This window comes from Heptranchias perlo, chromosome 10 (genome assembly GCF_035084215.1).
Source record: "Heptranchias perlo isolate sHepPer1 chromosome 10, sHepPer1.hap1, whole genome shotgun sequence".
Classification (NCBI taxonomy): domain Eukaryota; kingdom Metazoa; phylum Chordata; class Chondrichthyes; order Hexanchiformes; family Hexanchidae; genus Heptranchias; species Heptranchias perlo.
The window spans coordinates 19875686-19899434 of record NC_090334.1 but is presented as its reverse complement, the minus strand read 5'-3'; the positions used below and the strand labels follow the sequence as shown (position 1 = coordinate 19899434).

The following is a 23749-nucleotide window of genomic DNA, read 5'->3' as shown; positions in this document are numbered from 1 at the left end:
GGCACATAGAAGGCCTACCTGCAGGCCTCTTGCCTGCAAGCCCTGCAGGCCCCGTTGAACAGAATGCTCGGAGGTGCATGAAGATGGCCCAGGGTGATGTAGAATCTGGTTTGGCCTGCATACTAGAAAAGATCTCCCCTCAGCACTTATATACAGAACTTGCCATGTGTAAAACTGCCATGGAAACTGCACACCTTCCAATTTGGTGGCATGGCACAGTGGTACATAAAATGAGCCACGGCAAGGCTGGTCATCCGGCTCTTTCCCTCACAAATATACTGCTTCCCAACAGCGAGAGCAATCACGGAGTCCATATAATTCATTAAAAGGTGTTTCAACCAAAATGCTTGTATACTCATTACATGCTTAGACAGATTAAGGAGATGACTAGTAGATGTGAGTCAAGTGCTATAAATGGACCAAAAAGTAAGTTGACATTCTTTTGCGTGTAGTCACCAAGAAACATCTTAGAATGTGGCGGACTGAGCCAATTTGCACAATATGTTTCAAATTAATATGTGTGTAAAAGAACACTGTGGTTTTTATGGACGAGCAGAACATTACTGCAAACACTGGGTTTCTGGTCGCAGTAACTTTATTTTTACACTGCTTCAGCAATTTTTTTTTTGTCTTTTAACTTGTGGTAAGGGGATGTGATGCTAATTAAATTTCACCCTCATAGTTGAATTTGGCACATTCAGGCAACACAGAGTAAAAGAGTTGGGAATTCTCCTCAACTCCAATTTTAAACCAAGTAAATCCTCAGGCTTTTAGGACTAGTCATCTCCAGTGGTGGATACAATTTTTGTACTGATCGGTGAAATGAGGCAAAAAGTCCGGACTATAAATGAAAAAAACCCAGCGGCCTCTAGATCTTGTTAAAGAAAGCTCTTCCAGTAATGGAGATTTCTGCATTAATGATGTTTTTTCTTTCATAACACCTACTACAGGTAATTCAGTATGTGTATTGTTTTCATCGTCCATGCATTCTCACTGTGTTGAAATCGAGTTGTTACCCTCTCCTACTCTAATTCACTCTTTCCTGGGACCTTATAGCTCTTTACTTTCCTCAATTTTTCATTCCCCATACAAAGTTAAAAGAAAGAACTTGCATTTATATAGCGCCTTTCATGACTTCAGGACATCCCAAGGCGCTTACAGCCAATTTGAAGTGTAGTCACTGTTGTAATGCAGGAAACACAGCAGCCAATTTACGCACCGCAAGGTCCCACAAACAGCAATGTGATGATGACTAGATAATCTGTTCGAGTGATGTTTGTTGGGGGGAGAAGTATTGACCAGGAGAACTCCCCTGCTCTTCTTCGAATAATGCCATGGGATCTTTTACGTCCACCTGTGAGGGCAGACGGAGCCACGGTTTAACGTCTCATCTGAAAGACAGCACCGCCAACAGGCTTCTTAAAGCAAAACTTTGCATTAACAAATTGTTATTTTCAAATTGATCTAGTCTTCTACTCTACTTTTCTCAGTGAGCTCCTTGTCTTATGGCCCCCTTGAGCTGGGATTCCCAGTTTCAAACAGTTTTATGCTTCTTTTCCTCTATCTGAGAGTTGTGTTTTCCAGGACTAGTCACCAACATAGTGTGTCAAATAAAAAAAAACTAAAAGTTGAAGTCGGTCGTTAATGAAAGTGGTAAAAAAGCTCAGTTCTTGCAAAGGCCAGGAAGAGCCTGCACTGAAAATTCCACACCGGGACACATGCTGGCACCAGTTATGATATCTGCTGCAGCACGGGCTTTTGTAAGATGCAGCAGCCTATTTTAAAATGTAAACTTATTTTCTCACGGCGATACTCTAGTATTAGCAATTACAACGATATCACTGTGTCGCTGATCTTATCAGGCCCATCTGTTTCTAAACAGGGTAAAGAATTGTTCTCTCAGGATGAAATTGGATGGGGACTGGATGAGCACACTAGTCCACTCACTTCTGGGGCCTGGGTTTGAATCCAGCCCACATAGTCTCATTCATTTGGGTTTAAAAATGTGAACAGTTATAATCATTTGCCCCCAGAGAACCACTCTGTTTTCCGTTGCTTTTCCTGCCAGTTTTCTTTCTTTCTCCTCTCTTGATGGGGTATAGTTTCCATGGTTACTGATTCCCTCCAGTATCTTGCCCAAATGGCCATTCTTCACGTGCGAGCTTAACAGTGAGCGTCAGCAAGCTGTTCAACTGTGGGGGCTATCAGGAGCCCTGGATGATTTCCCCTCTATCTAGCTACACTTGAAACCTCTACACTTGCCACAGCCGAGATCAGCTGATTCACCAGATGAAACCTTGGACATTCTGTTCTTATGGCTTAGTGCTACACAAAGGGCCTCACCCACTGGGCTCCTGATTGAGTTCACTCCATATATTTAAATAGATTTGCAAGTAGTCGCACTCCTTTTTGATCATAAATCTAAATGCTTGCATTTCTCCGACGTTGACAGGGCATCTAAACTAACCTTTGAACTTTTTGTCTTTTCTCCGCAGGTAGCAGTGCTGGTGGCCTCTCAAATGGAAGACGACAAGGAGCGAACCCTTTCAGTAAGGCTCTGCTTCTCTCACTGCTTGCAGCTATCACTGACTGGGATCTGACACCCAGGGGATGGGGTGATTGACAGGTGCAGCTGGAGAATGGTGCAGAGTAGAATCCCCAAAATTAAAGCAAAAAGGTTAATTTTTCATATTCTTAGCTCCCCTCCTCCTCCTTCTCCACAAAGATTGCATTTCAGGATCATGTTGCACCCGCTAAGTCCCTCTGCACTGTTGGAGCCTGTGGGCTTGTAGACAAGAAAGATACGTTTTTCCCCTCTAAAGTCCTAAGAGGAAAATATTAACCTCAAGCTAGTTGTATACAATAGTTTGCAATGAAGATGTAATAACTTGCATTTATATAGTATCCATCATGTGGAAGAACATCTCAGAGCACTTCACAAGGGGGACAGAACGGGACAGTGAGCAAGAGATGGGGAAGATTCAGAGAGGGGGAACTGAACAGGCGATCAAAGAGCGATGTGTTTAGAAGGATGGAAGAAAGGTGAGACGGTGCAGTGCTTTAGGGAGAATGTTTCAAAGAGTAGGGACTTAGTGACTGAAAGATCCCCCTCCACTATTGGAGGGGGAGAACAACCAGTCAGAGGAGCAGTGGGTGCAGGAGGACCAGTGACTACCAGAGTTGGAGGGTGCAGGAGGACCAGTGATAAACCAGAGTCAGTGGGTGCAGGAGGACCAGTGACTACCAGAGTCAGTGGGTGCAGGAGGACCAGTGACTACCAGAGTCAGTGGGTGCAGGAGGACCAGTGACTACCAGAGTCAGTGGGTGCAGGAGGACCAGTGACTACCAGAGTCAGTGGGTGCAGGAGGACCAGTGATAAACCAGAGTCAGTGGGTGCAGGAGGACCAGTGATAAACCAGAGTCAGTGGGTGCAGGAGGACCAGTGACTACCAGTCAGAGGGTGCAGGAGGACCAGTGATAAACCAGAGTCAGTGGGTGCAGGAGGACCAGTGATAAACCAGAGTCAGTGGGTGCAGGAGGACCAGTGACTACCAGAGTCAGAGGGTGCAGGAGGACCAGTGATAAACCAGAGTCAGTGGGTGCAGGAGGACCAGTGATAAACCAGAGTCAGTGGGTGCAGGAGGACCAGTGATAAACCAGAGTCAGTGGGTGCAGGAGGACCAGTGATAAACCAGAGTCAGTGGGTGCAGGAGGACCAGTGATAAACCAGAGTCAGAGGGTGCAGGAGGACCAGTGATAAACCAGAGTCAGAGGGTGCAGGAGGACCAGTGATAAACCAGAGTCAGTGGGTGCAGGAGGACCAGTGATAAACCAGAGTCAGTGGGTGCAGGAGGACCAGTGATAAACCAGAGTCAGTGGGTGCAGGACGACCAGTGATAAACCAGAGTCAGAGGGTGCAGGAGGATCAGTGACTACCAGAGTCAGAGGGTGCAGGAGGACCAGTGATAAACCAGAGTCAGAGGGTGCAGGAGGACCAGTGATAAACCAGAGTCAGTGGGTGCAGGACGACCAGTGATAAACCAGAGTCAGAGGGTGCAGGAGGATCAGTGACTACCAGAGTTGGAGGGTGCAGGAGGACCAGTGATAAACCAGAGTCAGAGGGTGCAGGAGGACCAGTGATAAACCAGAGTCAGTGGGTGCAGGCTGGGGCGTACAGCTGGATTAGATCGTTCAGATAAGATGCATGGTACATTGGGGGGATTGGAAAATTATTCTGCACAATGCTCGAAGTAAACAGAGCAACAGCTATCAGTGAAAATTCAGTGTGAGCAATTGAAATTTCCAATAGCTGCATCCTCACTATTTTTCCACTAAGATTTCAATAATAATGGTGGCTGGGTGACATTTTTCTATATACTATTGAAATGTCAAATCCATCCAGCAGTGCAATTATAGATTTTAATTTTTAAACTTAGGCTATGTCTAGAGAAAGAAAGATAATTTGCATTTATGAAGCAACTTTCACTTCCTCCAGACAATCCCAAAGCGCTTTACAACCAGTGAATTATTTTTGAAGTGTAGTTCCTGTTGTTATGAAGGTAAACATAGCAGCCAATTTGTGCACAGCAGATGAGCAAATGACCAGTTTATCTGCTTTGGTGGTGCTGATGAGGGGTTGATTGTTGGCCAGGACACATGGAGAATTCCCCTGCTCTTCTGTGAATACTGGCCACGGGATCTTTTATGTCCATCTTCTAGCTTCTTTATATTTTTAAATCTCCCAAGTCTTGTGACTATTTTCTGAGCCTATTACAACGTATCAGTGTTCTTTTAGGGGAGAGCACCCAAAAGTGCACACAGTATTTCAGATTACCTTGTCAATCAGTTACACCAGGGTGTCACATCTTTCTATGATTAATAATCAAATGGTTTGATGATCCATCTCCACACTCAAGCAGCCTTGTAGTTAACAGGTCAGCACTGACTGGATATTTTGAGTGTACTGTTGATAATCACAACCAAATCCTTTTTTATTGTTGCCGGTGACCACCCATCCACTCTGTACAGATGTTTCACATTTCCTGTTCCATTGTGCATTACTTCCCATTTATCCACATTAAATACCATCTGCCATTTCTTAACCCATCTACTTAACTTGTCCAGATCCCTTTGAATGCTATCAATCTCCCTTACATAGGTCACCTGGCCACATAGCTCGGTGTCATCAGAAAATTTATATCACTGGAAGTGGTCTCCTCCATTATCATTGATGAATCGTTTGAGCCATCGGATAACTCATCCAGTCACACAGCCCCCACAATCATGGCTTATCCTCCGGTCCGGAACTCTACTTTCTATTGCCAACCCTATTTTAAATTTAGCCAGTTAATTTTAATTAATTCTATATGTTTTTGTTCCTTTAAAAGCCTCTGATGAACTTTATCAAATGCCTTCTGAAATTACAGCTATTATATATATTACATATATATCTTTAAAATATACTTAGAAGGGGCCCTCATCAACAAACTTTAGTTCCATCTGTAAAGAATTCCAGTTGATTTGTGATGCACGACTTACTGCTTCTTAAACCACTCGGACTTGCATTTGTGGCCTCTGAGCTCTTTAGATGGACATTGATAGCATGCCTATAACGTGTGGTCAAGCATTTCCTGCACTAACAGTCGATGTTTATTGATCACTAAGGGAGTACGCACTTACTCACGGTGATCTTTGTAGCTTTCATTTTTAAATTTGTACTTTCGCTTCAGCACAGAGCCCTCTAATCAACCATTTCATTGAGGGTAGAATGGAGCAGAGGTGCTGACTCACCTCTGTCAAAGGGATCCCGTTGCAGTGGGTGCACTTCATATTAATAACAGTCTGCTCTCCCTCTCTCTCTTTCTCCCTCTCGAGACCAATTACAGGCCAGCTGGGTCGAAGAGCTTTTTAGAGCCTGAGTATTTGCTGAAATGTAACAAATACTCACTGGAGACTTTAAAAAAATGCCCAGCTGGCCTGAAGCCCAGCTCCGAAGAGACCAGTCACTGTGCTACCAATGATACAGAGCTGACGAGGGATTTCTTGCAACAGAGCCCAACCAGTGGCTCTGTGTCGTTGAATGTTGTACAAAATGGATAAGCTTCGCTCGGGGGTCCTGAAATTGCAAATACATTAAAAGAAAGTAAACCTTTACAAATAATGAAACTAAAATCAGAGACGTGCTGTTTGGTTAGGTACCCAGAGTCACTAGTAGTGATCTGTACAGTTAGCTCTGTGAGTAACTACCTACTATCACTAGTACTTGACTCGGGCATAGGGAAAGAAAGAAACAAGTATTTATATAGCGCTTTTCACGACTTCTGGACGTCCCAAAGGGGTTTACAGCCAATTAAGTACTTACGAAGTGTAGCCACTGCTGTAATGTAGGAAACGCGGCAGCCAATTTGTGCACAGCAAGGTCCCACAAACAGCAATGAGATAACGACCACATAATCTGTTTTAGTGATGTTGGTTGAGGGATAAACACTAGCCAGGACACTGGGAGAACTCTCCTGCTCTTCTTCGAAATAGTGCCATGGGTTCTTTTAGGTCCACATGAGAAAGCAGACGGCCTCAGTTTAACATCTCATCCGAAAGATGAGATAACAATAGTAAAATTTGTTGATGGTCAACTGCAAGGATGACTGAGATACTTCAGGAGGACAAAGACAGGTTAGTTTAATGGGCAAGTAGATAGCAATTTAACATGGAGGAGTGCACAGTGATATATTTTGGGGGGAAAAGCAAGGAATGGGAGTATACACGAAATGCAGACATTGAAGGGTGTGGATGAACAGAGAAACCAAGGGGTTGAAACACATAATTCCCTGAAAGTGAATGTGCGGTAGGTAAAGCCATAAAATAAAAGCCAGCAGCATTTTTGGGTTTTATAAATAGAAGCGTAGAATACAAGAGCAAAGGGTTAAAGATAACTTTGTACAGACAACTGGGCTGGGCCACAGAGTACTGTGTGCTGTTTTGGCATCCCATTATAGAAAAGGAATTAAAGCCACAGTAAGCGTACAGCACAGATCCATCAGAACGATGCTTGAGATAGGAGATTAGGACTATGGGGAGACACTGGAGATATTTGGACTGTTTCCACTAGAGAAGAGAAAGCTATGAGATTTAATGAAGATTTTTAAAATTTGGGGAGTCAATGATGAGGAGTCATCAATTTCAAATTATCACTGAGAGTAAGGAGAGAGGTTAGGAGAAATTTCATCGAATACAAGTGATTGAGGCAGAGACCAATGTGTTTTTGGGGAGAAATTGGCTAAATAGTTGAAGCAGAGTAAGATACAGGCTATAGGGATAGAGAGTAGTGAAAGTAAATGTGGGTCCCTCAGAGGTTTAGACGGGAGAAATTATGATGGGGAATAAGAATGGCTGAGACGTTAAACAAATATTTTGTATCTGTCTTCACAGTAAAAGACATGAAAAACATACCAGAGATATTGGAGAAACAAGGGTCTAATGAGAGTGAGGAACTTAAAGTAATTAAGATTAGTAACGAAAAAGTACTGGAGAAATTAATGGGACTAAAAGCCAACAAACCCCTTGGACCTGATGGCCTACATTCTAGGGTTTTAAAAGAGTGGCTGCAGAGATAATGGATGCATTGGTTGTGATCTTCCAAAATTCCCTAGATTCTAGAACGGTCCCAGTGGATTAGAAGGTAGCAAATGTAACACTGCTAGTTAAGAAAGGAGGGAGAGAGAAAACAGAACTACAGACCAGTTAGCCTGACATCAGTAGTAGGGAAAATGCTGGAATCCATTATTAAGGACATGACAATGGGGCACTTAGAAAATCATAATATGATTAGGCAGAGTGAACATCGTTTTATGAAAGGGAAATCGTGTTAGACAAATCTATTAGAGTTTTTTGAGGATGTAACAAGCAGGGTAGATAAAGGGGAACCAGTGAATGTAGTTTATTTGGACTTTCAAAAGGCATTCAATAAGCTGCCACACCAAAGGTTGTTGCACAAGATAATGGCTCATGGGGTTGGGGATAATATATTAACATGGATAGAGGATTGGGTAAAGGACAGAAAACAGAGAGTAGGAATAAACGGGTCATTTTCAGATTGGCAGGCTGTAACTAGTGGGGTGCCACAAGGATCAGTGCTTTACAATTTATTGCCATTTACAATTTATATTAATGACTTAGATGAAGGGACCGAGTGTAATGTATCCAAGTTTGCGACGATACAAAGCTAGGTGGGAAGGTAAGTGGTGAGGAGGACACAAAGAGTCTGCAAAAGATTATAGACAAGTTAAGTGAGTGGGCAAGAAGGTGCCAGATGGAGTATAATGTGGGGAAATATGAGGTTATTCACTTTGGGTAGGAAGAATAGAAAAACAGAATATTTTTTAAATGGTGAAAAACTAGTAAATGTTGGTGTTCAGAGAGATTGGGTGTCCTTGTACACGAAACACAGAAATTAACATGCAGGTACAGCAAGCAATTAGGAAGGCAAATGGTATGTTGGCCTTTATTGCAAGGGGGTGGGAGTACAAGAGTAAGGAAGTCTTGCTGCAATTGTACAGGGCTTTGGTGAGACCACACCTGGAGTACTGTGTACAATTTTGGTCTCCTTAACTAAGGAAGGATATACTTGCATTAGAGGGGGTGCAAGATTAATTCCTGGGATGAGAGGGTTGTCCTATGAGGAGAGGTTGAGTAGAATGGGCCTATACTCTCTGGAGTTTAGAAGAATGAGAGATGATCTCATTGAAACATATAAGATTCTGAGAGGGCTTGACAGGGTAGATGCTGAGAGGATGTTTCCTGGCTGGAGAGTCTAGAACTAGGGGACAATGTCTCAGGATAAGGGGTCGGACATTTAGGACTGAGATGAGGAGGAATTTTTTCACTCAGAGTCTTTGGAATTCTCTATCCCAGAGGGCTGTGGATGCTCAGTTGTTGAGTATATTCAAGACTGAGATCGATAGATTTTTGGACATTAAGGGAATCAAGGGATATGGGGATAGGGCAGGAAAGTGAAGTTGAGGTAGAAGATCAGCCATGATCTTATTGATTGGCAGAGCAGGCTCGAGGGGCCGTATGGCCTACTGCTGCTCCTATTTCTTATGTTCTTAAGTACGGGCAGTGGGATTAGTTTTGTATTGCTCTGGACCACACCTGGAGTACTGTGTACAATTTTGGTCTCCTTACCTAAGGATATACTTGCCTTAGAGGGGGTGCCATGAAGGTTCACTAGATTAATTCCTGGGATGAGAGGGTTGTCCTATGAGGAGAGATTGAGTAGAACGTGCCTATACTCTCTGGAGTTTAGAAGAATGAGAGGTGATCTCATTGAAACATATAAGATTCTGAGAGGGCTTGACAGGGTAGATGCTGAGAGGATGTAAAATTCACACATGATCCAGGTGTTTATGGGGCAGGAAGGCCGCAGTTTCACACAAGACTGAGGTTCATTTTGGGTGGAAATGCCATGGCTTTGCATAAGACCTAGACATTTCTGGGTAGTCACTCACTCAGCATCTAAAAAGGATTAAAAAAATACCACAAAGCGAAGAATATTAAAATTGAGAAATGGAGTGCTTCTGAATTCCTAAACATATGTGTAATCACTGTTTTTCCTGTGCCCAATTTCTCAATGCCAGCCATTAACAATGCTTGTCTGTCCTTCTGAAAACCAATCTCCAACTATTTGGTTCCTAACATGACAATCTCATGTAGTCTGGAGGTGTGATGTAACTTCCCTATTCCTGACATTAAAATCTAAGCTCTCGACAGAAGAAAAAAATGTCGCTGTAACATTACCTACTTTTAAGATATTATTAAAAGCTTCTCCAAGATTTGACTCGCAGTCTTGCTGAGACTATCGACCTGACCCTGCTCGTGTCTGTCTCACTGGTTCCATGGAACGTACGTGACAGGTTCAGCGCTGTCAGAATCTGTGGGAACTTAAATACACTATTGCCATCACGCTTGTGTTGTAACCCTTTGCAGATCAGTTCTGAACTGAAGAGGTAGGAAGTATGAATCAAAAGCAAAGAAGGTGGTTGGAAAACTGCCAGTGAGAAACTACCAATCCCTCATGACCAGTCAGGAGAACCTACTAAGGAAAAAATAAAATAGGAAAACAGAAGTGAGAAAATGGAATCACCAAAAAGTTTTCCAAGAACATTTTTTCCACAGTAACTAAATTTTTTTGATGTTCTTAAGTTTTAAAATAAAGTAAAAACATCCATTTTCAAAAGAACAAATAATTAAATTCACCGATCCAATTGTCTTTTGATACCTTCATTAAAGTTTTTAGACGAAGTTCTCAGCCTTTCCCAAAAGCCTGGGGCTTGGACGTTATATTTGTGCCTGGGGCTTGGACGTTATATTTGTGCCTGGGGCTTGGACGTTATATTTGTGCCTGGGGCTTGGACGTTATATTTGTGCCTGGGGCTTGGACGTTATATTTGTGCCTGGACGTTATATTTGTGCCTGGGGCTTGCACGTTATATTTGTGCCTGGGGCTTGCACGTTATATTTGTGCCTGGACGTTATATTTGTGCCTGGGGCTTGGACGTTATATTTGTGCCTGGGGCTTGGACGTTATATTTGTGCCTGGACGTTATATTTGTGCCTGGGGCTTGCACGTTATATTTGTGCCTGGGGCTTGCACGTTATATTTGTGCCTGGGGCTTGCACGTTATATTTGTGCCTGGGGCTGTGACTCGGTTAGCCACGGACAGATCCTACAATCTGAGCATGTGCAGTGTGCACAGTTTCCCAGTAGCATATGTTCGCTCAACTGCTGCCATCATTCTCTTCAGCATTCAAAATTAATTGAAAAAAGCTCGAGGACAAATTTCAAAAGCTTTATTCAGATAAATCTGACATTTAGAGTTTTATGAAGGCTGCGATTGTGGGAGAAAAAGAGAGAAGGGAGCAACAGAAACGGGCAAAGACTTAAAATATAACAGACTGCACTGATTCCACAACTGTTGTAGATTTTATATTTGACTTCACATTTGAGGTCTTTGCCTGTTTATTTTACTCAGTTCAAAGGTCAAATTCTGTCTCTGTGTATATCAGTATTTCATTTTGTGTCTTTGGAAAATGATTTGAATACAAACTGGACAGTGAATTTGAGTAGGTTTTCAACCAAACGTTTAAATAAAAGCTATTCATTTTTAATTCAGACAGTGTGAGAGAGCGTGAGTGAGCGGGGGGAGAGATAGAGAAAGAGAGAGAGAGAATATGACAGATAAACGATGGGGGTAATGTTCAACTTCACCACCTGGGCGGTAACCTGGCAGAGCAGATCACCCACCCGATCCACCCCACCAGGTTACTGTTCAGGTGGCAAAGTTGAACATTACCCCTGATATTTTTAACTTGAGTTCTTCCTTCTTTTTCCCAAAATAAGGAAAAAGTGAGTTGAATTTTGAATGATTGGCAGAGAAATAGAAAGGGTGTGATGAACATCATCTGTGTTTTGTTGATAGTTAGAAAATGTAAACAGTCTAATGTGTGACAGACAGAGACTCAGACATCTAGGAAGCAATCATAAGATAACTGGATTCAATGTTTGAGATCTCGCTCAGAAACTTACAAACCAGCGCAGCCGGGCCCCGGGGCCTCGCCGCCCGCAGCGCAGCCGGGCCCCGGGGCCTCGCCGCCCGCAGCGCAGCCGGGCCCCGGGGCCTCGCCGCCCGCAGCGCAGCCGGGCCCCGGGGCCTCGCCGCCCGCAGCGCAGCCGGGCCCCGGGGCCTCGCCGCCCGCAGCGCAGCCGGGCCCCGGGGCCTCGCCGCCCGCAGCGCAGCCGGGCCCCGGGGCCTCGCCGCCCGCAGCGCAGCCGGGCCCCGGGGCCTCGCCGCCCGCAGCGCAGCCGGGCCCCGGGGCCTCGCCGCCCGCAGCGCAGCCGGGCCCCGGGGCCTCGCCGCCCGCAGCGCAGCCGGGCCCCGGGGCCTCCTCATCCCCTCACTGCTGATGGACCCCAGGAATCGACCAGTGAGCTGAACCCCACATCCCACTACCCAATTCTGCTAACCCTACTGCATCGTTCAATCTCACCTACTCAACCCCTCATTTATGTAGGGGGGGTAAGTAGGTGAGATTAACTATTGAATGTTGGTGTTCAGAGAGACTTGGGTGACCTCGTACAAGAAACACAAAAAGTTAGCATGCAGGTACAACAATAATTAGGAAAGCAAATGGCATGTTGGCCTTTATTGCAAGGGGGTTGGAGACAAGAGTAAGGAAGTCTTACTACAATTGTACAGGGCTTTGGTGAGACCTCACCTGGAGTACTGCGTACAGTTTAGGTCTCCTTATCTAAGGAAGGATGTACTTGCCTTAGAGGCGGTGCAACAAAGGTTCACTAAATTAATTTCTGGGATGAGAGGGTTGTCCTGTGAGGAGAGGTCGAGTAGAATGGGCCTATACTCTCTGGAATTTAGAAGAATGAGGGGTGATCTCATTGAAACATATAAGATTATGAGAGGGCTTGACAGGGCAGGTGATGAGAGGTCGTTTCCCCTGGCTGGAGAGTCTAGAACTAGGGGGCATAGTCTCAGGATAAGGGGTCAGATATTTAGGACTGAGATGAGGAGGAATTTCTTCACTCAGAGGGTTGTGAATCTTTGGAATTCTCTATCCCAGAGTCTGTGGATGCTGAGTCATTGAGTATATTCAAAACCGAGATAGACAGATTTTCAGACTCTAAGGGAATCAAGGGATATGAGGATCGGGTGGGAAAGTGGAGTTGAGGTCGAAGATCAGCCATGATCTGATTGAATGGCGGAGCAGGCTCGAGGGGCCATATGTCCTACTCCTGCTCCTATTTCTTACGTTCTTATGTTAAAAAAGAACATTGGCTTGCAACCCAGAACTTTCTGCATATTTAAGAAAGAGGGCAATAGTTACAAAAAGCTAAATCACAGAAAACAATGGTTTGATTTTATCAAACCACATCAAACAATTCACCTTTACCTACATCTAATTCATACACAACTTCATTCTGCAAGAATGTCTTAGTTGAGTTTAAGCCAGTCTTTTCTGATTGAATAAAATCAGCAATTTGGCAGAATTTATTAATTTTGGGGAGAGTAATCATTAGATGTGTTTGATTGATGTGGGGATGGGAGAATTATTAATCAGCAGTACTTATCAATTTAGGTCAGAATTATGTTAAATTTTTGCATTTGGGAATGTCACATTACATCAAATCGCATTGTATAATTTATAATTTAGGCCATATAATTTGATAAGAATTCAGCTGTTGTCTGCACTTTCAAGAAATGTGTGTGTAAGTGATGCCAGTGTCCTTGTTAATGGTTCAGTCGTTACTGTGAAAGAGTATTTAAAGTAACTGCAAAAAACAGATAATTCAGTCCAGACTCAATTATATTGTATGCTAACTGCAAATCCGTCACAAGGCTTCCACTGAAGCTCTTCTGACCCGTAGCCCACCAATACTTCCTTTCCACGATGTAAAATGAATCATGTTTTTACAAAAATGAACGTCCTCAAACTTAGGATGCTAGTCCCTACCATCCATAGATCCAGGAAGAAGTCCAGCATCATCCCACCATCCATGACACACATACGTGTGAGAAATGATCATCTTATGGACAAATTTTAAATATTGTACATCTCTCTGATAGAAAACAAGGTGGAAGAAATAGGTCTTTGGGCTTATTTTCATTCTGATCTGGTGATTATGAGAAACATTTAATAAACACAAAGATAATAGATTTGAAAAAAGGCCGTTTTCAACCCTGATGTGCAGGAGGCTCTCTGAGCTCCTTGGCCAAGACTATCACATGTGAATGAACTTTTCATCCAGACAGTCAGTAAGCAAAGAAAATCGAAGCAGAAATGATGAACTGAATGTCAAAAGATGAGTAAGTGAGAGGCCAACTCAGTAGGACTGGCACTAAATTTGCCCTAGTGGACAAATCAAACGAAGACCTGTACCACCAATTAACCAGCTTCGGTCCCAAATTTAACTGTACTCACTCAGTATTTGATTCAAAATTAATTATTTAGAGAAGATGATCTTAATTTCTTTGAGCATCAGATGGAACAGCAGCAGAAAGTTAACGTAACAAAAAATTGACCCTGCCGAGAGGATAAATAGAGGCTGATAGATCTGATCAACCCAGCACAAATTATTTAGGCCTGTCTTCAGTAGTTGGAGTGGAAAATAGTACTGGTCTCGATTTTACATGGACCGAGTTATTTTTGCTACTGATCATAACCTTTCCAAACTGCTCATTTGCACTCCCAAGGGGTTTTAAAGGGATCAGCACCAGAAGGACAGCTTCGAAAAGGAGTTTGGCTCCTGGCATTGTATTTTACTGACCTGGTACCAATTCAGCAAACTTTCAGTGTTAGCACGTGGAGCATAAGCACAGTTCAGTTCCATGGATCTAAATTTTGCCAACTGAGATTTATGGAGACGTCTTAACTCCACCCCAAGCAAATCTACACAGTAGATGCCTATCATGGGGAAAGGTAAACAGCTACAAGGCAACACTGATCGGTTGACATTTAATCAAGAAATTTAATTTGAATGACTGATGAGCAAGTATCAACCCAAATTCTTAGAGCTGCATTAGTTGGTCAGGTCAGTTCCATGCTTCAAAGGTATCCAAACACTGCCTGGATATTGAGCTTAAAAATACATATTTCGATTCAAATAGATCTCTTAAAATAAAGATAAGTCTTAATGAGCAGAAAACATCACTAGAACTTCCATTTTGGAATTTGCAAGGAGGTAGGCCATGCCACATGCAGTAGGCAGAATGATTCATAATGTTTCATAAATTGGCAGGGTCACAACAACTTACATTTTTTATAATGATAAAACAGTCCAAGATGGTTCACATAGGAGAGCTTGGATGCCAAGCAGTAATAGTCAGGAGAGATCACCGAATGCACAACTAAAAACAATAGGTTTTGAGAAGACTTTTAAAAGCAGGAAGAAAAGGAGCAAGGTGAAGAGTTTATAGAGAGAGTCCCAGAGATTAAGGTCAAGGCAGCTGAAACCTTTGCCACTGAGGGAGGATCAGCGGGAGGGTGGTGATGCACAGGACCGAGGGCGTGCGTTGGGATAGAAATTCAATGCATTTGGAGGATAAAGCAAGAACGTGACTTGTCACCTGTCTGCCCAATCCACTAAGTTTTCCTGAATTCTTTTACAGCCATCTTCTCAGTCTGCCGAACCCACGGTTTTTGTATCAGTTATTTTTTTCCCTCACAAACGAGCTTAAAACTTTAAAGTTGGAGAGATTGGACTATAAGGAGGGATTACATAAATCGGGCTGTTGATTCACTCAAATGCAAATTAGATAGTTTTTTTCAGAACGTAATATTTTGGGATACGGTATATGAGTAATTTGAGACACGACATATGGTAAGTGTAGCATGCTTGGTATTAACAGGTGACTTTGGATCTGTGGTTCCCAAAGCTTTCCACCACTTGTGGGTTTTCCTCACCTGATATCTGGGTCCGTTGTAGACTAATTGATGGCCATGATTAGTCAACAACTCCATTTTCGTTGTCATGTGACTACCAGGATGGTAGATGGCAGACTAGATGGACCGTGGTCTTTTTTCATCCAGCAATTCCTATGTTCCTATGTCAGCAAATTTCAATTTGCCAGGACCTACTCCATTAATGGTAGGGCATTGGGGAGAGTTATAGAACAAAGAGATCTAGGAGTACAGGTTCATAGCTCCTTGAAAGTGGAGTCACAGGTGGATAGGGTGGTGAAGAAGGCATTCAGCATGCTTGGTTTCATTGGTCAGAACACTGAATACAGGAGTTGGGATGTCTTGTTGAAGTTGTACAGGGCATTAGGAAGGCCACACTTGGAGTACTGTGTACAGTTCTGGTCACCCTATTATAGAAAGGATATTATTAAACTAGAAAGAGTGCAGAAAAGATTTACTAGGATGCTACCGGCACTTGATGGTTTGACTTATAGGGAGAGGTTGGATAGACTGGGACTTTTTTCCCTGGAGAGTAGGAGGTTGAGGGGTGATCTTATAGAAGTCTATAAAATAATGAGGGGCATAGATAAGGTAGATAGTCAAAATCTTTTCCCAAAGGTAGGGGAGTCTATAACGAGGGGGCATAGATTTAAGGTGAGAGGGGAGAGATACAAAAGGGTCCAGAGGGGCAATTTTTTCACTCAAAGGGTGGTGAGTGTCTGGAACGAGCTGCCAGAGGCAGTAGTAGAGGCGGGTACAATTTTGTCTTTTAAAAAGCATTTGGACAGTTACATGGGTAATATGGGTATAGAGGGATATGGGCCAAGTGCAGGCAACTGGGACTAGCTTAGTGGTATAAACTGGGCGACATGGACATGTTGGGCCGAAGGGCCTGTTTCCATGTTGTAACTTCTATGATTCTAATATCATACTCCCCATGCCCTAGTCCAATTCATCGAAATATTTTGAGAACAAAGTGGCCCCAGCACTCACATCTTTGATCCTTCTCCAATCCTATGGAGAACAAGTTAAAGCCAGTGACATAGGCCAGGAAATTCCTCAGAGATGCTACCGCTGTGATAGTGTTGCCTCAGTTTGCACACGTAGATGAGGTTTTTTTCCACACTTCCAGCAAAGTAACATTGGCAAAGTGAGAGCAGCTCCAAGGAATTTCCCTGTCATAGGAAGGAATCAATTGAAGTCCTGTAAATGGACTTTCAGGAATTAAGGGTCAGATTAAAGAACAGAACTTTAAGGGTAGTAATCTCAAGATTACCCCTCATGCAAAACAGTAGTCTGTATAGGAATAGCAAAATAAGGAAGATAAATGCGTGGCTGGACAGAAAGTCTTGGAGGGAAGGGTTCAGATTCCTGAGAAATTGGGACCACTTATTGAACAAGAGTGGCCTGAACAGGATGGATGGTCTTCACTTGAACAGGGCTGGGGCCATTACTGTAGAGGAGGGTGTAAACTAATATGGCAGGGACAATGACAAAGCAAGATGAGGAACAAGAAAGGAAAGCAAAAAGGGGCAAGGAGTGTAGGAAAAGAAAGAGAAAAAAAACAGGGAAGTAATAAGGAATAGATCAGAAGGAGAAGAATTAAAAAGAGTACAGTAACTAAAAAAGTGGAGTCAGAATGAATGGTGTATGAATTTGCAAAATGCTCAAATGAAATAGGAAGGTTCAAAGCATTACTAACTATGGAGGGGTGTATATAGCAGCTATAACAGGTGTGACTTTGTTCGGATAGGCCTGGAAACTTATTATTCTTGATTATAACTTTTTCAGGAGAGGGAAACGGAGGAGGTGGCTGTATTAATAAAGGATTCTATCACCATGCTAGAAATATAAGAATACTCCAGGGGGATGTGTTACGAAAGAATCCATACAGATAGAGTTAATGAATAGGAAGGGAAATGGTACAAACTCTGCATTACCAAACAGTGGAGATGTGATAGAGGAGAAGATTTGTAGATAGTTTAAAGAGCAATGTAAGAACAACAGGACCACAATATTGAGTGAACTATCCAAAGATAGACTGGGGTAAAGGTAGCATATGTGGTTAAAGTGATGAAAGCTTTTTCAGATGCATCCAAGATTGCATTCTAAATCGGTATATTACTAGTCCAACAAGGAAAGAAGCATTGCTTGACATAGTTCTGTGGAATGACATGGGGCAAATAACTGATGAGAGATTAGGAGAACAATTGGGAAATAGCAAACACAATATTGTTATTTCAGTAGAAAAAGATAACAATTGAAGATTAGGTTGCTGGAGTGGATTAAGGGAAAAGTTCAGCCAGATAACAAAGAATCGGACCCAAATTAACTGGGCAGGAAATTAGCAAAGATGCTCACAGTGAAAATCTTCATTGGGAGATGGATAAAGTACAAAATAGATATGTTACTATAAGGTAAAAAGGAGGGGGGGGGTACATCAATGGGTAGAGTTCCCTGGATTGAAAGTAAAACTAAACTGAAACTTAAAGGTGAAGTATATGATGAAACAATATTTAATTATGAGGAATATTGATTGAAGAGATGAAAAGTGCTAAAAGGTAATATGAAAAAATGTTTGCAGATAGTATAAAAGGAAATAGTAAACATATAAACATATTAGAAATAAAAGAATAATGAGAGAAAGTAGGGCCACTCAGGGATGAAGTGGGTAATCTAGTTATGGAGGATGAAGGTATAGCAGAGATGTTAAATATTCAGCATCCCTTTTTACAAATATGGGGGAAGTGAGAATGCGGGTGTACAAGAGAAAGATGTGGAACGATTGTTAGAGATAACTGTAGAAAAGTAATTGATTCAGGAAAAAGTAGCAGAACTGAAAGTTGATAAGTCACCAGGCTGTAATGTCATGCATCCCAGGGTGTTCCAGGAAGCCAGAGAGGAGATAGCGGAGACTCTGACCACAATTTTTCAATCTTCCTTGGGTTGGAGGAATGGAGGGTAGCCAGTGCAACACCTCTGTTCAAGAAGGGAGAGAAGGAAAAACTAGGTAACTATAGACCAGACAGTCTGTCAATTGTGGTCAAACTCTTTAGAATCCATAAATTGAGATGAAATTATTAAGCAATTAAAAATGAGGGGCTAATCAAGGTTATCCAGTACAGACTTGTTAACGGCAAGTCATGTTTGACAAATATAGTTTTTTTTGAAGAAGTGACTGATTATACAGATAAAGGGAATGCAGTATACGGATTTTCAGAAAGCAATTGATAAAAGTGTCTCACAGAAAGCTTGTTACAAAAGCTGATGCCAATATCTCATGCCAATATCCTCAGCTTTTGTAACAAGCTTTCTGTGAGTTAGTTGACAGACAGGAAACAAGGTTAGTGTTAATGGGTATTATACCTGACCTCAGGGTGCTTGATGCTAACACTGGGTGTAAAAAGTGGATGCGTGTTCCATTCCCATAATTGATGCCCAGCAACTCAATGAGGAAAAATATTCACTCAGGGCAAAGAACTTTTTAGAAATGACATGAGTTTAAAAATGTCAGATCCTGGTGCTAAAGGTTAAGCATTTCAGTAATTATTTTAATTATAAAAACTTCAATTACGAAACGTTTAATTCAGAAGTCCATTAAAGTATTTGGCATACTTTAATCAGCTCTGTCCTCTATTCCTGAATAGAATGCACTGCATCAGTCTTTATAAAGTAAAAATTACAGTTTTATTTCTCATGAGTATTCAAGCACTAATCACAGCGGTGGGGCAAATGTCGAGATCCACCTCAAACCAACTGTATTCAAAGAACTTTGGAGATTGGCAGATGGCATCATGTGCTCATGTCTCACCTCCGACTGGACCTATTCTCATATGGAGCTGTATGATTGGTACTAAATGAGATTGAAGTGGACTCCGCTCTCCTCCCCAAATGATTTTTGGCCACGTTACCGCTGAAGTCAGGCTTGAATTTTTCCTTTACGCGTGGCATAGGCTGATGCACTGAGACGCAATGGGGAGGATAGCATCCAACTGAACTGCAAAGCCAAATACGCCCAAATTCTTGGAGTTTAATTTAACCAAGGCAAATCCAGAGCTACGGAGAGTGAATGTGAATGTAGCTCATTTTATGAGTGAAGAATTTCAACTCTGAATATGCAACTTTTAGGATTTCAGAAAAATCACCAATTCAAGAATGAGCCTGTGCGTGAACTGAAGTACCAGACATGCAGGGGTAGAAATTGGTATCGCATTGGCGGCCTGGTACACGCCCTGTTACGTGCCGTGTTCTACGCCCTGTTACGTGCCGTGTTCTACGCCCTGTTACGTGCAGTGTTCTACGCCCCGCCTAATATTCAATTCTATTGATGCCAATGGAGCTGAATATCGGGCAGGGCGCAGAACAGGGCGTACAATGATTGGACCAATGCGATACCGACCCTATTTGCGTTACCTCCCGAGCCAAATTTCTAGCCCATATAGTTGGGGCTTGAAAAAAAAAATCACTCAGGTCAATTCAAATCTAGGTTCAGCTAAATGGAGGATAGTCAAACCCAGGTGGACCTGGGTCAGGTCAGCTCAGTTGTCCCTAAGTGCAAGTCAGACTTGGTGATGTAAAATTATATTTAAACCAGTGTGCATGTCGCTGGTGTAGCAAGAAATGGCAACATTCAAGGTGGATGACAGACAGAGCCCATCACTAATTTGACACAAGCCAGCTGCAGAACAAGGAAATACATTTCTGATGATAGCAACCTCAATATTACTTACAAAGCAAATAATTTGTACTTGCTTCGCAAACGAGAGAAAGAAATGTCAGCATTTTGTGCATCATAAAACACTGAGTTAATGATATTAAATTAGAATAGGTGGATGGCAGTTAATCTGCTTCCCAGCCACAGCAGAATCAGATGTCTGGGGAAGTGAAACATGAAAGTAATTGCTTCTGACAAGATGTTTTATTCATTCCATATTTACTTTATTATGCTCAGCTGCCATTGTCTAAAAAGGAAAGTATGGCATAGATTAGAAAACTATTCCCTGCTAGGTTTCTATGGGGTACAATTTACTCATTACACAAAATTTCCCAGAAGTTCACCTTCTCAGATACATCTGGATCCAATCTGATCTCTGTCAAAATACACTCTTGCCGAATGCCAGCTCTGCTACCAGTTTTTCAGCTACTAACATGCTGAGGCCATTCATGTACCACTAGGGACATGCTGCTTCACCCGTCTTATCAAAACATTGTTTCAAGTATATAAAAAGAATCCAAGCGGTGGGTTCATTCTAGGAATTTCCTGGACTGGATCAATGATCTGCCGCTGTGTACAAATTGTTTTGGATATTTTAAACTAGGGCTGGACTCAAGGTTGCACATCTCGTTTACACCGGGGGAACCCTGGGAGATGCAAACTATTGGGAAGGTTTATTTCTTTTTGTCAGTGCCCAGGGATTACTCCCTTATTCTTTGTGCTTATTATCGTGGGTTTTTTTTAGCATCCATCAAGACCTCAATTTAATGTCTTTTCCAACAGTTGGTGCTTGGATGTGGCCATTAGATTTAAACTCAAGCGCCCCAGCTGGACTTGAACCCACAACCTTCGAACGAAAAGGCAGAAATACTGCAGTCCACCCAATAGACCAAATATTGGTATTAGACACAAGCATTAGATCGGTTTATTTTATGTCAGCCAGAATGCCCTTGTTTTATAAAGTAAATGTTCCCCCTCTTGTACTCAGGCTTTTCTTTTTTTGCTTTTTCTTCTCTCTTTCTCCATTCTTAACTGTCCTTCCCAAACCTTGCTGTGTGCAAATTGGCTGCGTGTTTCCTACATTACAACAGTGACTATACTTTAAAGGAACTCATTGCACTTTGGGACGTCCGGAGGTCAAGAAAGGCACTATAAAAATGCAAGTTTTTCTTCCTTTATTTTTCCTTAATATATTCAAAATGGCTGTATTCAGATTTAAAATTCTGCCAGTGATTCTTCAACCAGGCATTATAGGTAAGTACTAATGGGTGAGGTGGCGGGGGGGGAACAAGTGTCATCATGACTCAGTCTTGTATCCAATTACAGAATGGCACTGTTGAATTCCCAGTAGGCCACCTTCTTGCCTTCTCAGTATTGCTTGGCATGAAAGAGAAAGCACTTTTTTTAAAAAGAAGGGCTTATGACTACATTTTGAAAGCCTAGCTATTTGTAATTAAAAGGGAACGCTAATTATAAGTACTCATTCAGTTCAAGAGTACGTTATGTTGGAAAAGTTATGAAATACCGAACTTTTGACATGGTGAGGTAACTCACTGGCACATCGCACATTAGATGACGGGATCACAGATGCAAACTCCTATCCTTAATATGATGAGTTCTCGACTCAGTAATGCTGCCATTGGAGAGGAACTGAACAAAGTGGGTAGACACTGCCACACGAGGCAGCGAAAAATTGGATAGTCACTTTGGACTGTTCTTGTCCTATTCCACATAGGCTGGCTATAGTGTGATATTACTGGAGCCATGAAGACAGACCTCCAGCCCTGTTTTCTTGGCCAGGGAGTGTTTGTGGAATGGTGGAGGGGGCAAGAAAATATATAAGTACCAGATTTGCATGCTTTGAGAATTGCATGCTTGATAACTAATTGCTCTTTATATAATCATCATCAAGCTGAAGATGAAAGAGAGTAACCATCTGAGTAGTTATTCTCTGCCAGAATAAATACTAATGCATTCTCATTTCTTTTTGTTTGTAGTAGGACGCTTGGTGTGAAGGACAAAGTGGAGCCTTGAGGGGAAGACGGTGGATAGAACCAGTGCTTCTATAAGTGGGCACGACAAAATGGCAATAACCTGAATGCAAGAAGTGTCGCCAAAAGTTTGCACTTTTTAAAAAAATGTATACCATTATAGATTGATTATAGAAGAAAGATGCAAGTTTCTAAACAGCTACTGATTTTTTTTTTAAAAAGTTAAACCTTAGTGGTTTGGACAGAACAAAACTTGAGGAGATATTTAATTGTACAGTTCTGATGTACAGTTGGTTGCATCACTGCGTCTGTGGCATTTAGTGCTGCCCTTGTCCTTAATCACATACAATGTATGTGTCGTTTCTATAATCAACAGGTTTTTCATTGACAGATTCTTTGTTGCTAATTTTAGTCACAACCTAAGGAACAAAGTACGACTAGTGAAAAAGACTGTTAGAACAGAAGAGAGCTCTACTCCAATGGCTAATGGAAGCAATGTCTTGTAGATGTCAAAGCTTACAAAAAATATTCAATCTTCTGGCTTTTTTTCCATTACAGATAAAATGCATATTGTTTTCCAACACAGTGCATTACTGATTTACTAATAAAACTGTATAGAATGAAGACCTTGTATGTTTTACAGATTATAATTATCTGAATGGTCCCTTGTTCCAGAGTCTCAAAGCTTTGTAAGACGAAAATGGTTCAATTTTGAAAGAAAGGGTGCAATATGGAGAATTTCTGATTTCACAACCCCCCCACCCCTCAATCCCACCCCGGCCCGAATCGGACAACTACTCAGTAAATTAGTTAACTCCTTAAAAATAAGGTCAGAGAACCAAGCAATTGTTGGTTTAGGTGGTGTGCAAGCCATTGTGTCACTTTTTTTTAGCCTTTGTGCTCCACTTGATACAGGTCTTATTTTTTTCAATAACTTTTATCAAAATATTAGAATGAACCTTCACTCCCAACAATAATTGAGTTCATGCACTAAACAAATAGCCCATTAGATATATGAAACTAAATAGCCTAATTAATAATTTGGTCATCGAGTGGACTGCGAGTTTTAATCACTGGCTAGGGCAAAAAAAAACTTAATTCCTAGTTAGAATATTGAAGATGACTTGAAATCATCTGCAACAAATGCCTTACACACAGCGTGCATCAAACTTTTAAGCGTGTCCATTGCACAAAAAAAATCTATCACACTTTTCTGATGGGTTTAATTTGAATTAAGAACACATTTTCTTCTTCCACTTACATCACTGCCTCTCACAAATTTATATCATGGGCTCAATTTTAAAATAGAAGTCCGTGGTGGGGGGGCAGAGGCGAAGAAAATTGGGATCTCCTGGAGCGGGCAGGAATCCTGGCTCCAACACGCTGAAGAACACACACGACCCAGAGCGATCTGGGTGCGTGCGCTGTTCCTGAACCCGGAAGTTGCTGGCTGAACAGTATTTAAACCAACAATTAAAGTACTTGAAATGTGCATGAATGTAATTAATTATGCTGGCAAGCGATGTCAACGCTGCCTCTGTATTTCCCGTGCTGTGTGAAACACGCCATGGTG

General features: G+C 42.1%; 1 protein-coding gene across 3 annotated transcripts in view; it reads left to right on the top strand.

The window, feature by feature from the left end:
- smoc1 (SPARC related modular calcium binding 1) overlaps positions 1-22800 on the top strand; it is a 214958-nt gene extending 192158 nt beyond the window's left edge. For all 3 annotated transcript variants that reach the window (XM_067991284.1, XM_067991283.1, XM_067991285.1), the window contains exons 12-13: positions 2500-2549; positions 22183-22800. In XM_067991284.1, coding sequence (XP_067847385.1) covers positions 2500-2549; positions 22183-22199 — 67 coding nt within the window. In that variant the 3' untranslated portion in view covers positions 22200-22800. The remainder of the gene's footprint in view (positions 1-2499; positions 2550-22182) is intronic.
- The last annotated feature ends 949 nt before the right edge of the window (positions 22801-23749 follow it).